Source organism: Hipposideros armiger, unplaced genomic scaffold (genome assembly GCF_001890085.2).
Source record: "Hipposideros armiger isolate ML-2016 unplaced genomic scaffold, ASM189008v1 scaffold_49, whole genome shotgun sequence".
Lineage (NCBI taxonomy): Eukaryota > Metazoa > Chordata > Mammalia > Chiroptera > Hipposideridae > Hipposideros > Hipposideros armiger.
This window is the reverse complement of record NW_017731399.1, coordinates 5,128,718-5,145,182: the sequence shown is the minus strand read 5'-3', so window position 1 is coordinate 5,145,182 and position 16,465 is coordinate 5,128,718. Positions and strand designations below refer to the sequence as shown.

At 41.9% G+C, this 16,465-nt stretch overlaps 1 protein-coding gene across 1 annotated transcript in view; it reads left to right on the top strand.

Annotated features, from left to right (window-relative positions):
• SIPA1L1 (signal induced proliferation associated 1 like 1) overlaps positions 1-16,465 on the top strand; it is a 347,884-nt gene that overhangs the window by 317,497 nt on the left and 13,922 nt on the right. Inside the window, exons 17-19 of the mRNA XM_019640297.1 lie at positions 7,216-7,455; positions 8,689-8,854; positions 14,013-14,259. Coding sequence (XP_019495842.1) covers positions 7,216-7,455; positions 8,689-8,854; positions 14,013-14,259 — 653 coding nt within the window. The remainder of the gene's footprint in view (positions 1-7,215; positions 7,456-8,688; positions 8,855-14,012; positions 14,260-16,465) is intronic.

The window sequence follows — 16,465 nt, the reverse complement described above, 5'->3', positions numbered from 1 at the left end:
TGAACAGCAGAGGACTCCCAAGGGTTTCCTTTGGCAGCTTTCAGCAGCACAGAGAGTGGCTGGCACATGTTTTCCACAGAAGGAGGTGGTCTCAGTGACGATGCAGAAGTTTCCCAGGCCTCAGAGCTTTGGCATTTGGGGCTCAAATTCAGAGCTTTCAGGCCGCCCGTCCTGTGTGGTTCATCCCTTTGCAAGGTCCACAAGCCGATGTGGCTCCTCCTTTGTAAGTGGCTGCGACTAGCGCCCTTTCTGCAGATCGCTCATCTAGCATCCGCTCCAGCAACGTTTTCCCACAGCTGGGAATGGAAGCTACCTGGGCTGCAGCTCACTTGGTTCAGGTTTCATCAGGTCAAGATGAGAAGTGTGGACAGAGTCAGACTATCCCAGATTCTCAGTTACCCCATTTCCTCTTCGCCTCTTTTTCCATGCAATATCATGTGTATGTGTGTGTACCCTCTCTTCCTTTTCAAAATTCCAGTGCTGTAGTGACCACATGCCTCAAAGGTTGGTCCATTTTTAGGAAAGAAGAAATACCCAATTGCCTATATAAAGAATAAAGCTAGTGGCCTCTTCACGTGGAATCCAGCAAATTCTCAGTGGGTTCCAGTTGGGCCATACTCACAGTTAAACTCACTTTTGATATAATGGGAAAAACAACAGATGTTGCAGCTGTCACTTTGTAACATGTCTATTACTATTCTCTTTCTGTTCCGTATTATTGGCTCATTACCTTCGTCCACAGTTCCTATAGAGTGATCTAATTTGCCATGGGTAAAATTGAATTGCAGCATATTGAATTATCATGAAATCTCCAGGAGAATGAAACAGCCCAGCCACACGAAGTTCCCCTTTGAATGCGTGAAGCTGGCAACTGTATTTTAGTTGTTTTGTAATTAAAGCCACTGCAGAGATGCTCAGGAAGGCGTGTGAGTGCACATCCCTTCAGGTGGTTTGAGGCCAGTCGGGTTGGTCAGCTCCAAGGAGCCCCACCAACAACTGGGCCAGGGCCAGGGGCACAAAGGAAGGAGGAGACGACCCATTTTAGAATGGGAGGAGTTGAGGGGCTCATGCAATAGTACTTAAACTCTAGGAACGTGAGATTCCTGTGGGAGTTGGTGACACTACAGGTTTCTAGGGCTCTAGGAGATCTGAGGTGTCCAAAGGTTCTTCATTTCTGTCAACACCGGCAGGTGGCCACAATCCATATCTGGAGAAACACTGCTCCCATGACATCACCTTCTTGATCTTGACGATATGAAGTGGATTTTGATGAAGTCGTAACACTATGAATAATTCAATGGATTCGAACCGTAGTTCTCAGTTGGTATATTTTTGCCAAAATATACAATCTAGGCACCACCCCAGGTCTGTTAAATTAAAACCTCTAGGATTAGGGTCCAAGAATGTGTGTTTTCAAAGCTCCCAGGTGACCTTCAGTGCCTACTGAATTATGCTAGAGGGCTCACCTTGATGCTGTGAGTTACGTACATTAATGAATTGTCTGGTTTTGCTTGTACCTTTCCTCCCAAACCTAATCAATTGTTAAGTAGGGCTACCTTGATTATAACCACTAGTGAACAAAAGTGTGCTGGCATTTCACACCTGGGAGCTAGTGGCAGCCATCGTGTTCACAGGAAAAACCAATCATTGTGGTCCGTGGTCTTGCTTAAGCAATTATCCTTTTAAGAATACACTTATAACAGAAGTATAATCTGTAGATTTAATGTCTTGCAATAAAAATAAAGTAACATCCAGTTTTAAATACAGTATGAGTAAAAAACACTAGTTTCATGCATAGCTCCTCCTCACATTTAAAATGGGAGGCTAATTTATCATTTAGTTGACAGTTTCTTTCATCAACTATTGCATGTCCACAATGGCCAGGGACTGTTCTAGGCATGGAGAATATAGTGAACAAAACAGACAATAATTCCAGCCTTCTTGGAGCTTACATTTAAGCAAGGAGACAGATTATAAACAAGATAAAGAATTAGCTTTATAGTGTGCTACATAACTGCCCAAGAGAAACCCTTAGTTCAAGAAATATTTTACTGGGAGTCCACTGTCTTCTGGCATTGTTAGATATACAAAGGAAAATTCCTGCCTTCAAAGCGTTTATAATCTGATACAAAAACTTAGATGCCTCTCAGAGAAATAATGTTTGTAATTAAATTCAGACAGGAAGGAAAGAGCTCGAACAGCTGTATATACTGTATATACTGTGCTCTTCTTTGATGTTTCTAAGCCTTTTCGATAACTTGCCCTTTGGTGCAGTATTTATATTATGGCTATTTTATAAAACATGGAGGAGTGGTTTGTAAATCGACAGACTATGCAATCTACTTTTTATTCTCATGGCTCATTATTTCTGTTCTGACTAAACATTTAATCTTTGAAAGACCCAGGGTTCTGCATACCAGTGTTACCCTATCAAGGTACTTGTTGCTGAGAAAGATAACCTATGGGCAGTTCAGATGTACTTCGGGTACAGTGGTTCTCAGTCTGAGGCAGGGACCACAGTGCAAATTCTTGTGTCCCTCCACCCCTCCCAACCTACTAAATCAGAATCTCAGGTGGGGCCCTGCAATCTGTATTTTAACAGTGTGAGAACCAGCTCTAGTAATTCATACACATTCGCGCTCACCTGTGACTTCTAATCAAGTCAGGTAAAACCAGCACATGATTATCCAAGCTGAGAGATGTGTGCGTTAGACCCTGATTCATTGCGTTCTACTTTATTGAAATCTGCTTCAGACACTAATCACAGTTGAGGCTTCAGACATCACCACATTTGAGCTATAAAATGTGTATGGGGTAGTTAGAGTCAGGTGAAAAAAAATCTGCAAACCAAAGATTAGATCTTGTCGTTAAGTAACTAACAAAGAGCCACAAGGCTATCATTGCTTTAAAGCATCCCAAAGGCTGCACTCTTAACCATTTCAGAAGCTTCTCTCTAGATCAGCGGTTCTCAACCTTTCACAGGGGTTGCCTAAGACCATCGGAAAACACGTATTTTCGGTGGTCTTAGGAACTGAGACACCGCTCCTCTATCCATCTCCAGGCCCACATGCAGATACACCCACATACAAGTACCCGGCGACCCCCTGTGAAAGGGTCGTTCGACCCCCAAAGGGGTTGCAACCCACAAGTTGGGAACCGCTGCAGATGCTCCCTGTGCTCATGCACATCATTGTTAACCTGGGTCTCTGGTGGCACTCTCTCTGAGCCTGTCTGCCTCAATCTATATAAAGTCTTTCCCACTCCCTTTTTTCTTTTGATGCACCTTTCTGTTCTCTTTCCACAACAGAAACCTACTATTATTTTGTTTTTACTGATCTAATGCACTACACTTATGGAAGAGTTTTACATTCCCTTTTTTTTAAGTTTAAAAGCAAACAAATGGGATATTTGTTATCAAGGGGTAAAAACTATGTGAGATTGTATCGCTCTTCAATTTATGTTCCCTTGGAGATATTGGGGGTGGGAGTGGGATTTCCATCCCCTCCAGCTAGAAAAATATTTGGGAAAAAAAATTGTTGGAGGGATTGGAGTGTGGCTAGTCATTTATTATTATTATATTTTTTTGTAAAGTTTGGGCCCAGTTCCTCCTCCTTAGTTACAAAAATGAAGGAGGTGGTTCGTCATATTTGATCTGAAGTAATAAGGTCCAGTTAGTGTGGAAAACGCCCCAGATCACCTTTGCTCTGTGTTCTGTTCCTCCCCCCACACCGTGCTCAACTCTCTCCAGTCTGTCGCGGAGCCTCGTGGACTAATAAGACCTTTTCCTTTCGGGTTACCTCCTTTTGCTTTATTTTTGTGAGTGTGTTTCAAATACAACATGCATATTGAGAATCTAGGGACAGGTATGGAGATGAATGAACACACCCATGTCATCACTACCCAGATCAGGAGCTGGAACATGACCAGCATCCAGACACCCTGCTCCCCACACACCTTCCCCATCTCCTCCCCAAGGTAGACACAATCCTGAATCCTAAAACTCTAGATTGATGGTGCCTATTTGGGGGCTTTATATAGATGGAATCATACCACACGCATTATTCGGTGTCTGGTGTCTTTAAGTCACCATTATGTTGGGGAGAGTCATTCCATGTGTCGCAGGTAGCATTAGTTTATTTTCGTTGCTGCAGTATATTTACATTGTGGGAACATATCACAACTCATTTATCCTTTCTACTGTTGAGGAACATTTCAAGCGTTTCCAGTTTAGGGATATTATAGATTTCTTATACATGTCCTTTGGTACACAATATGTATGAATTTCTTTTGGGTGTGTACCTAGGAGTGAGATTGCTGAGTCATAAGATACATATCCACTCAACTTCTGCAGAGAATATGAACCAGTTTATCAAAGTGGTTGTAACAGGTAACACTCCCACGAGCCATGTATGAAAGTTCTAGTTGCTTCACATCCTGTCTAGCACTTGTTATTGGAAGTCTATAATTTTAGTCATTCTGGTGGGTGTGTAGCAGCCCCTCTTTGTGGCTTTAATTTTCATTTTCTTGATAACTGATGCTGTTGAGCACAAATGTTTATTGGCCCTCTTTTGGGAAATTCCTTTTCAGATATTTGCCTGTTTTTCTATTGGATTGTCTATCTTGTTGACTTTTAGGAGTTAGTTATATATTCTGGGTAGGAACCCATTGTTGGATATATATTTTACATAAATTCTCCTATTCTGTTTTTGCATGAATAGAAGTTCTTTTAATGGGGTACAGTCCTTTCCCTTATGATCCTATTAAAGAACCTCTGCATCTGTCATAAAAATATTTTCCGTGTTATACTCTAGACTGTCTAGATCTACATTTAAATAATCCAGCTGGAGTTGATTTGTATATATCTGAGGTGGGGGTTCAAGATTAATTTTCACCTATATGTGTTATCTCAGGAGCATTAGGGTTTGGGGTTTTCTGGTTTGTTTGGTTTTTCTTTTGTTTTTGTTTGTTTGGGGTATTTTTTCTTAGTTTTTTAATTTTAGAATAGGTTTTGATTTACAGAGGTAAGACAGAGAGTTCTCATATGCCCCTCACCCAGTTTCCCCTGTTGTCATCTTACATTACTATCGTGCATCTGTCATAGCTCAGGAATCAATATTGATATGGTATTATTAACCAAAGTTCATACATTATTCAATTAGGACCATTAGTTTTTGACAAGTGCAAGTGCTATGATGGGATGCTTTGAGACCACATCCTGTTAACTAAACCTTCAGTAACAAAGTCCATCGTAGTAAGAGTCAGCTGTCTTGGGTCTCAGCCTAAGCTAGAGAACTCAGCAGGGCTCAAGTAGTGAGAACTTGGGTCCTATGAGATCACCAGGAAGGAAGTGTGGAAATCCTACAATTAAAGGCCCTCTGGTTTGTGTTCAACTTGAACTCTCATCCCTAGTTTTAAAAATTCTGTCTTTGTGAGTTTTAAAGTATAATGAGTAGCCTTCTCCTTAAGTGCTATAGACTTTAGTTTTGTAATCTTTAACCAAAGTTTAAAATACATTGATGATGAAGAGATTTTTATTTTTTATTTTTAGTCACCATGCTGTACCTTACATCCCCAGGACTTATTTATCTTCTAACTGGAGTTTGTACCTTTTGACCACCTTCACCCATTTTACCCACCCAACCCTCCACCTTTGACAACTGCCAGTCTGTTCTTTGTTTCTATAAGTTTGGGTTTTTTTAGTTTACATATATGAGCGAGACAGTATTTGTCTTTCTCTGTCTGACTTATTTCACATAAGTCATAATGCCCTTCAAAGTCCATTCATGTTGTTGCAAATGGCAGGATTTCCTTTTTATTGCTGAATTAGTATTCCATTGTGTGTGTGTATATATCTATATACCACATTTTTTTTATCATTGATGGACACTTAGGTTGCTTCCATGTCTTGGCTATTGCAAATAATGCTGCAATGAATGTAGGGGAATAGATATCTTTGAGATAGTATTTTTGTTTTCTTCATATAAATACCCAGAAGTGGAATTGCTGGATCATATGGTAGTTCTAGTTTTTTATTTTTTGAGGAAAGTCCATACTGTTTTCCGTAGTGTTTGAACCAGTTTACAATCCCACCAACAGTGCGTAAGGATTCCCTTTTCTCCCCATCCTTGCCCACCCTTATTATTCCTTGTCTTTTTGATAATAGCCATTCTTATAGATGTGAGGTGATACCTTGTGGTTTTACATTTCCCTGATGATTAGTGATGTTGAGCACTTTTTCATGTACCTGTTGAACATCTGTATGTTTGTCTTTGGGGAAATGTCTGTTCAGATCCTCTGCCCATTTTTTAATCGGTTTGGTTTTTTTTTTCTATTAAGTTGTATGAGCTCTGTATACATATATATTTTTTGGATATTAGCCTCCTATCAGATATTTTCTTTCATTTCGTAGGTTGCTTTTTTGGTTAATGGATTTCTTTGCTATAAGAAGCTTTTTAAATCGATGTAGTCCTACTTGTTTATTTTTGTTGTCTTTGCTTTTGGTGTGAAATCCAAAAAAATCATTGCCAAGACCGAAGTCAAGGAGATGAATTACCCCCTATGTTTTCTTCTAGGAGTTTTATGGTTTCAGATCTTATGTTCAAGTTTTAATCCATTTTTAGTTGATTTTTGTGTGTAGTGTAAGATAGTTCATTCTCCTGAACAGACGTTTACAGTCAATATTAATGCCAGATGCCATGGGGTAAGAGGCCTCAGTATGTCCCTTTGGCCTTGGATGTGAGTGTGTGGAAAACTGTATGCCTGATCCAATCTCCTCTCCCCTCCTTGGCTTGGGCCTGGGGAGAGTCACCATGTCCTTTAGTTTTGAGGAAGGCAAGACAGGCGGCCATTGAGACTCCTAGACCTTTTACTGCAGACTCTCCCATCACTTGCCTCTTCTAGACTTCACAGTAACAAACTTAAGTGGTGCCGGCATGTTTCAAAGTGCCCCTGACAGTCTTAACTATTATTCCTTTTTAACAAAAGTGCACACTGAGCCCCAGTGACCGTCGCTCACTTTGACAACAGACATTTAAATTATAGTGAGAAAGCAAGTTAAGGCCAGCAAGCCATCCCCATTAATATTTTATGAAATATTCATTGTTCTTTACCCCGGCCCTAACCGCATCCTGGATGACACTTTTATAGCTAACGTATTGACTCCGGATGCGCCCGTGCACACTTGGGTCATTTTGTCCTTGTCCTGCCTCTCCCCAGCACCATGAGCTCCCGTCACTCGGCCAGCCCAGTTGTCTTCACCAGTGCCAGAAGTTCACCCAAAGAGGAGCTTCATCCTGCCACCTCCTCGCAACTTGCCCCTTCCTTCTCCTCTTCCTCATCCTCCTCATCGGGTCCCAGGACTTTCTACCCTCGCCAGGGTGCTACTAGCAAGTACCTGATTGGATGGAAAAAACCCGAAGGAACCATAAACTCCGTGGGATTTATGGACACACGAAAGTAAGAATTCTTTTCCTGGGTAGTTTGCTTTTCACATGACTGAGAATGGAAAAGCTTGGGGCAGTTTTCTACCACTGAGGAGCCAGGCTGGCAGTTAAGGAAGGGTTGGTTTGTTAGGGAGATTATTATTTTTTTTTCCTAAATAAAACTTGTCTTAAATTATTTCTCCTTAAATAAGATGTATTGCAATACATTCAGATTTGAGAATCTTAGATCTCATAGGGAAGAGTACAGTAGTCCCCCCTTATCCATGTGGGGTACCTTCTGTAACCTCCAATAGATGGCTGAAACCACAGGTAATACTGGACCCTATATATACTAAGTTTTTTCCTATACATGCATACTTATGATAAAATTTAATCACACAGTAAGAGATTAACAACAATAACTAATAATGAAGTCGAACAATTGTAATCAAAGTTACGTGAATGTGGTCTCTCTGCCTGATAACCGATCTGATAACTGAGACAGCTAAGTGACTAATAGGTGAGTGGTATATACAGCATGGATATGCTGGACAAAAAGAAGGGTTCACATCCTACACAGGACGGTGCAACGTTTCATCACTCAGCTCAGAATGGCGTGCAATTTAAAACTTATAAATTGTTTATTTCTAGAATCTTCCATTTAATGTTTTCGGATCATGGTTACCTGTGGGTAACTGAAACCACAGAAAGCAAAACCTCAGGTGAGGGGGGATTACTGTATATCTGAAGAACAAACTTCAGAATGATCGACCCTCTGTTGTAAAGACCACACTTGTCCCTTTGATGATAGTAATCACAGTCTTCCCATGTAATTCTTACCGGGGCCAGGAGGCACGAGAGGAAATATTAGAAAGTAAGTGACTACCCCTGAATATAAAGGACTTTTTTACAAAGTAGTACAGAAGAAAAACATCAATTATTTTGTTTTTGTCTATACAAAGATTGCATTTGGGATTCATACACTGGGATCTTTTATTAGTAAGTCTGTTGCTAATTTTGGTTTAGTAGAGCTAAGAGTTTCCTGTAAAAGAGTGATTTATTTATCAGACTTTTTATTTTGTGTTTCAAATTGGTATTGTTTCTTTAACAAGTATTTATCCAAGTAGATTCTAATGTAATTGAACAAAAGCAATTCTCCTTTTCTCTCCTGTAATCTCTCCATTGACTTACATCCTTCAGAACCCATTGTGCCCCTTCAGTCAATCTTACTGATTTAGTTCCTACCATCTCTTTCCTTTTTTTCAAGGCGTCATCAGAGTGATGGCAATGAAATATCCCACACCAGGCTACGTGCCTCAACCAGGGACCTGCGAGCATCCCCTAAGCCAACCTCCAAGTCCACCATTGAGGAGGATCTCAAGAAACTCATCGACCTTGAAAGTCCAACTCCCGAATCCCAGAAGAACTTTAAGGTACTGGGCAGACCTTGGGGTAAATAGCATGAGAGTTCAGATGGGACAGAGCTGCTCGCAGTTACACCCTCCAAGAAGTGTTGGTTCCCTGCTCTTCCTCATTGGAACCCACTTACCGCCATCATACAGTCTTCCCGATAATTAGTTCAGTGTTTTCCAAACGTTCTGTTCCTGCAGCCACATCTTTAGTCTGAATTATAGTAGTCTGTCCCTACCCCGTGGCCTTTTCTTCTTCCAGTGCATCCTACTCATAGTGCACAAGCTACACTCTTTCTTGAACATTATGGCATCAAATGCCATGGCTTCTTAGAACTCTACAAAGACAACTGTGGCTCCCTGTCAGACAGAAATTTTTCTGTAAGGGCTTTAGTGCCTTCTGTCCAAAGGGTTCCCCTTCTCCCACACAAATAGCCCCTGCCCTATGTGCCCACAGGACCCTGCACTCTGACTTTGCTTCTGCCTCCTAACCCCAGTCAGGCAAACCTATGGCCATACACTGTGTGCTCTTCAGTCCAGCAAACTAAATCCTACTACAAACTTACCTTCAGAACTTTCCAGACTTTACCTCATAAAGCCTCTTCTGTTCCATCTCAGAATTCCAGACCACAGATGCCTTCTCTAGAACCCAGCTCCCCCCCCCCTCCGCCACCCCACACCCCCATCAAGTCCTGAGCACTTGCTCAGAGTTTGTTTGTGTGTCAGTGGCCAGCCCTTCGCACTATCACGTGAAAGGGTTTGCTCTGCTCACCTCAGCTTGGAGGACCCCTGAAGCCAACTTAAGGCTCTCACTCTTGTTCTCTGAAGTGTGCAGTCTCACTCTCCCAGGGCTCGGAGCTGGTGTTTGCTGAGTGAGCCCCAAAGGTATTTTACTCTGAGCATAGGGCATTTCTGTGTGAGGTGTATTGGGTAACCCCAGGAGAAGGGAGTCCAACCCCAGGAAGGTCATGGCAGTAAACTTTGAAGTGTTCTGTTCACTAGGTTCTTAGTTAAATGATTGGTAGTCTGTTTGAAGTGGCTATAGAAAGCTTAATTTAAGAACGTTGAGGCCGGCCAAGTGGCTCAGTTGGTGAAGAGCTCGCTCAAGAGTTTGAGCTCTGAGCAATAGCGGCTCGAGTCCCGGCCCGAGCTGAGCAGCCGCTGAGCTGCCAACAGGTGGCAGGATGGCTCAGCTTAAAAAAAAAAAAAAAAGAACGTTGAGAATTGACTGAAAATGGAAGCTAGACTAGTAACCACTCACCATCCTCACACTGATCAGAATGCAGGGGGCGTGCCCATCTGGAGTTGTTGGGTGGTCTTGTCCCATTCCGGCTTTCTCACCACCATTCTAGTGTGTGTGCACACATTCATGCCTCAGTGTGCATTTGCCTCCAGATAGGTCAGGTACCCCCTAAACTTAAATATCAACATTTAGAGAAATTAAAGGTACTGCAAAGACCATTCTGGAGTTTTGAGAAAGAAATGATTTATTAACATAAACATTAAGATCATAAATCATTTTAAAGACTTGCCATCCTTGATTCCTGTGTTATAAGCCAGCACTAAACAGTTGTGACTCATCACCCGGGGTACAAATGGTTTCCTTAGCAACCTCGCAAAAGATAGCACTTGAAACTTCTGTCTTTATCCATCAAAACCCAAAGAGGTGTATTAAAATGTTTAAGGACCAGTTTATAAATAAAAATTATTTCACAGTTGTCCTTTGAGTTTAGAGGAAAATCAAACTTGCCATGAAAGGAATCTTTCGTCCAATTCTAAGTTAACATTTTTTGGAAAGGGGTAGGCTTAAAGCTTTCATTCTTTTGATTTATGCATGCAGTGGAAATAATTGAAAGCAAATGTCTGTTTTGCCCCATTTTAGATCTTGGCTTTTATTTCCAAAATGAATTACTTTAACATTCCTATGTGAAACAGGGGTGCACGTTCTTTATATTGTGACTATTACTCTCAGACCCTCTGACAGAAAATGCTTCTTCTGACTACACTATTATTGTAAAGTGGCTAGAAGCAGGAACTGGAAATAACCTGTTTTCTCTCCAGTTTCATCCTTTTTCGTTTGGTTTCAGACGAGTTCAGCTAAGTAGCTCTGTATGTCTTCTGAGATCTGTTATCTAAAGGACCGTGAATCTGCTATGTCAGTAAGGCCAGCGTGCCCTTGAGAAGTCTTTCAGGTCATCCTGGCTCAAGGCTCTGAGCCACTGCATCAGGCTTCAGGGTACCAGGATTGGCCAGCTTCAAGCTATGATACTGGGAACCCACTCAAACTCGCTTTCTTGGATTAGCAAGTGCTACCTATGAGCGGTCATTAATATCAAAGGGCAGGGTCACACCCAGGCTCATTTGCCAGCAGAGTGAGATGTCTGCTGCAGAGCTCTGATGTCTGTGTCAGCGCACTGCTGAGCAGGCTGTAGCTGGGAGGTGGGTGGCTGCAGGGCCTCACACAGATGCTGCAGAGCTCCTACCTCAAGGGAAGTGGCAGAGTGTAACACTCTAAGAAACCTCATTGGCAGGCAGAGATGGGATGGCATTCTTTTCCCTGAGGGCTGTATACAGTGGCAAGTGAACAGGCAGTGATACAAACTACTTTCCAGCCAACACTCTCCAGGTACAGACCAAAGGAAGAAGCCTCAGGCAGCTCCAGTGTGTAGGAAAACCTGATACTTGCCCTAATTGCAAGTGCAGGCAGCCCATTTTACTAATAGCCAGGAGCCCTGGAAAGAGTGAGGGGAGAACAGGAGACTGTCGTGGAGCAAGATGCCACCTCTCTAGGCCTTATTCCTCAGCTTTCAAACAGAGGAGCAGAGTAGATCAATGGTGCCCAAGTGATTTTAAAGCTCAAAAACCCTTTTTTAGAATAAAATTATACATGGACGCCCAGTATGTACAACTGAAAAAGCAGAGCTTCTCTGATGGGAGGGGTGGGTGTCATGGGCTCCTGGGTCCCACCTGAATATCTCCTGTCACCAAGAGGTGATGCTGTGAGGAACCCTTAGGACTCCTTGGAGCACAGTTTGAAAAACCTCTGGCTTCATGCTCTTTAAAATCTCTTCCACGTCGGCCATCAACACCGTTGTGGTTCTTTCCCAGGGGCTGGCAGCCCTGAGCGGGGCCACTCAGCAGTCTCCACTCTGACCTGCAAGGAAGACGGAGGGCACTTGCAGGATCCGGAGAGGCGGACACATCTTTAAGGCTAGAATAGAAGAGGGATGCGGTGAGGAGCCATCCTAATGGGTTTAGACAAGCCTAGGTCCTGCTATGTTATAATGGGCAGAAAGCATCTAGGCAGATTGCTTTCTTCCATTTCCTACCCAGCCTCCCTTTACTGCAGGATGTTATAACTTTTAATAAAGCATGCTGCTCCAAGGACCTCTTCGAGACAGCTGTTTACTGCCTTGAAGTATATTAATATTTCCAAAGAGGCTGAAGCTAGAAGGGGTGGGAAATTTCTCTCCTGTAAAACCATCAGGGTGGGGATACTCACTGGAGGAGGAAAGCCCTCTGCTGAACACAGGTACTAAAAAAGATTGAGAGCAGTTCTTAAGCGGTCTGAGAGCTGAGTGACAAGCAGGAGCCTTCTGCGGTCGTCCTAGAACCTTGCAAAAAGATGAGCGATGAACTGGTTTTTTTGGGGGGGAAGAAGGGGTTTTGTTTTGTTTTTTAATTACAATTGGCAAGCCGTTTAACCTCTCTAATGCCCTCTTCTCTGTAGAGTGAGAAGAGAAATCATTTCCATACCAAGTATCCTCCACTTAAAGACGCATGAAGCATTTATCATAACAGCTTAGTTTTCTAGGCAAGCACATCCGTACCTTGGGTTTGTTTAGCTCATCATGAATTTTTAAAAGTGAGCACAATTTTTACACAATTGGCTACACCTGGGGCTGATTTACAATGTGCTTGATTAATAATTTTCATGTTTATGCAGCAACTGTGCACACTGCATTGTGGTTAGCGCTGATTTGATTAACCCTTAGCTTGCTGAAGGGAATCGTGTTAGACCCAAAGCCCATGAATGAACCTGAGGGTCAACTCTGTGTTCTCAGCATCCTTCCTTCATGGATTCGTTGCTGTATCGTTCTCTCTCTGCCCTTCAACGTGTCTTGAAAAGTCCCGTGGTGGCTTTCTGCCCACAGTGACTCAGCCCTCCTACTCACTTCTTCACCTGTTCCCCACATTGTTCTCCCTGCCAAGGTGAACCGTATTCTAAGAGGAACTGAATAAAGATAGCTTTACTGTTACAGACCAAATGCTCTACTGGCTTTCAGGGTGCTGGATATTTGTAATATTGTTACTGTGTCTGTTGTTTCTCAATGAATGGGGTTCTCAGACGCTTGCTTTGGGCAGAAAAACCTCAAGTAAAATCAAATCTGATCACAAAGGCAAAAGACATCAGCAAGAGATACAGCTATCTGGAACTTTTGTCATTTATATATAACTATATAAATGTTTGTCATTTATGAAGATGACCTCCCTGTTTTCATTTCATGAATCAAAATCTATCTCAAAAAATAAATTATTGCCAAAACTCATTAAATATAATTATAGTTTAATGTTTATCAAGAGCCACCTGTTATCTGAGTTAATATATTGTGATGATCAAGTGCTCTTGTTGCCTAGCAAACATGTAGTCACTTGACAAGCTTCTGGGGATCCCTTCCTGGCACCATGGCTGTTCCCCTGGGGGCCATCACATTATTTCCTAATACCATTGATGCATGCTATCGCAATCAACCCAGTGTTTCATTTATTCCTTGTAATAATCCTGAGAGATGCTGTTCCCTCATTTCTTAGACAAGGAGTTTGGTTCAGAGAGATTACATGATTTGGTCAATGACACAGGATTCAAATACAACTCACATGTGTCTGATCCTCATGTTGTTCTTAACTATGACCCAATATTGATGAACTCACTCAGTCACATGTCTGAATTATGTACTGAGCTCAGATAGGCTGCAGGCAGCATTCTGGGCTATGAGGATGTGACCAGGAACTCCCATGTTCGCTATGAAGGATATAGGCAACAATGGTGGACTGTGACACTTCCTTGTTGGGCTCCAGGAGTTGAAGAGGTGTGTCTGAGAGCAGTGATTGTGTTAACCCAACTGTCTTAGGTGCATGACCCAGAAAACTGACCTTCTGTTGTCTCGACACTGTTTTGCAGTTCCATGCGCTCTCCTCGCCCCAGTCTCCATTTCCTACCACCCCCACCTCACGGCGGGCCTTGCACAGAACGCTGTCAGATGAGAGCATTTACAGTGGCCAGAGGGAGCACTTTTTCACCTCAAGGGCTTCGCTTCTGGACCAAGCCCTGCCCAACGATGTCCTCTTCAGTAGCACCTACCCTTCTCTCCCCAAGTCTCTTCCATTGCGGAGGCCTTCCTACACCTTGGGGATGAAGTCGTTGCATGGTAAGTTTGCTTTTAGCTACAGCTGAATAGCCCTGCTGATGATGGCCAATGTCCCCAAAACAATTACTCAGAGAATAATAACTGGACAGAGTCCTGCTCGCATGCTCAGGTTATCTTAGCTCACCAACACCTCCCTCACTTAGCCTCTCACCAGTAATGGCAAACCACAGGGTACAGACGTTCAGCCTCACCAGACCATAAAAGTACCTGGGATGCTTGTTTTTTTGTTTTTTTTTAATATTTCGGGTATAATTGACATAGAACATTAAATTAGTTTCAGGTGTTCAACGTAATGGTTCGATATTTGTATATATTGCAAAATGATTACCACAGTGAGTCTAATTACCACCCATCACCATTCATACTTACAGTTTTTTTATTTTCTTGTAATGGGAACTTTTAAGATTTACTGTGCTAGCAACTTTCAAATATGCAATACAGTATTGTTAACTACAGTCATCATGCTGTACATTACATCCCCATGACTTATTTATCTTTCTCTGTAGGACTTTTTTCAACTGGAACAGCACCCTCAAGGTCCAGTATGTCATTGCTAATGGCAAGATTTCATTGTTTTTTATGGCTGAATAATATTGCATTGTATATGTACCACATCTTCTGTATGCATTCATTCATCAGTGGACAATTAGATTGTTTCCATACTTTAGCTATTGTATATAATGCTGCAGTGAACATGGGGGTGCTTCTCTCTTTTCAAGTTAATACCCAGAAGTGGATATTTTCTTGGATAAATACCCAGCAGTGGAACTGCTGTATCATAGGGTAGTTTTAGTTTGAGGAGTCTGCATACTGTTTTCCATAGTGGCTGCACCAATTCACATTCCCACTGACAGTGCACAAGGGTTCCCTTTTCTCCATGTCCTCACCAACACTTCTTATCTTTTTGATAATAGCCATTCTAACAGGTGTGAGGTGCTATCTCACTGTGGCTTTTGTTTGCGCTTCCCTGATGATTAGTGATGTTGAGCATTTTATTATTATTATGATGATGATGATGATGATGATGATGATGATGATTAGTTTCAGGTGTACAAAACAGTGCACTAGTTATCCTTTTCACCCCTCAGAAAATGACAACCCCCTTCCCCCCATCCACTGCCCTCCCACGATCTCATACGTATCTATTCCAATTCCCTTGACTCCATTCCCACACTCTACTCCACATGCCATGACTATATATGTATTAAATTATAGTTGACATATAATATTATTCAATGGCAGCTTCAGATGTACAGTGCAGTGGTCAGGCCTCTACACCATCCATGAAGTGGTCTCCCTAACAAGACATGAGTCCATCTGGCCCTCTAAAAAGTATTTACAGCATTATTGATTACATTCCCCAAACTGTCTTTTCTATCCCTGAGGCAATATTGTAGTTACCAATTTATGTTATCTCGTCCCTTCCCCTTCTCCCTCAATGAGATACCATCTTACCCCAGTCACAATGGCTATCATCAATAAATCAGCAAACAACAAATGCTGGTGAGGTTCTGGGAAAAAGGGAACCCTGGTGCACTGTTGGTGGGACTGCAGATTGGTGCAGTCATTATGGAAATCAGTATGGAGGTATCTCAAAAAACTGGAAATAGAACTACCTTATGACCCAGCAATTCCACTCTTAGGTATTTATCCAGAAAAACCCAAGACACTAATTGGAAAAAAATATACGCACCCCTATGTTTATTGCAGCGCTATTTACAAGAGCCAAGACTTGGAAACAACCGAAATGCCCATCGGTAGACAACTGGATTAAGAAACTATGGTACATTTATACAATGGAGTATTACTCAGCTATAAAGAAGGAAATAGTACCATTTGAAACGATATGGATGGACCTAGAGAACATTATGCTAAGTGAAATAAGTCAGTCAGAAAAAGACAAATACCATATGATCTCACTTTACATGTGAAATTTAAAAAACTGAAGAAACAAGTAATGTAAACAGAAATAGTTTCAGAGACACAGAGGAAAAACTGCTGATGAGCATTTTTTTAATGTACCTGTTGGCCATCTGTATGTCTTTGGGAAAAAGTGTTCAGATCCTCTGCCCTTTTTTTCATCAGATTGTTTGGTTTTTGCTATTGAGTTGTGAGTTCTATATATTTTGGATATAAACCTCTTATCAGATATAGGATTTGAAAATATTTTCTCCTGCTCAGTAGGTTGTCTTTTTATTTTGTTGAT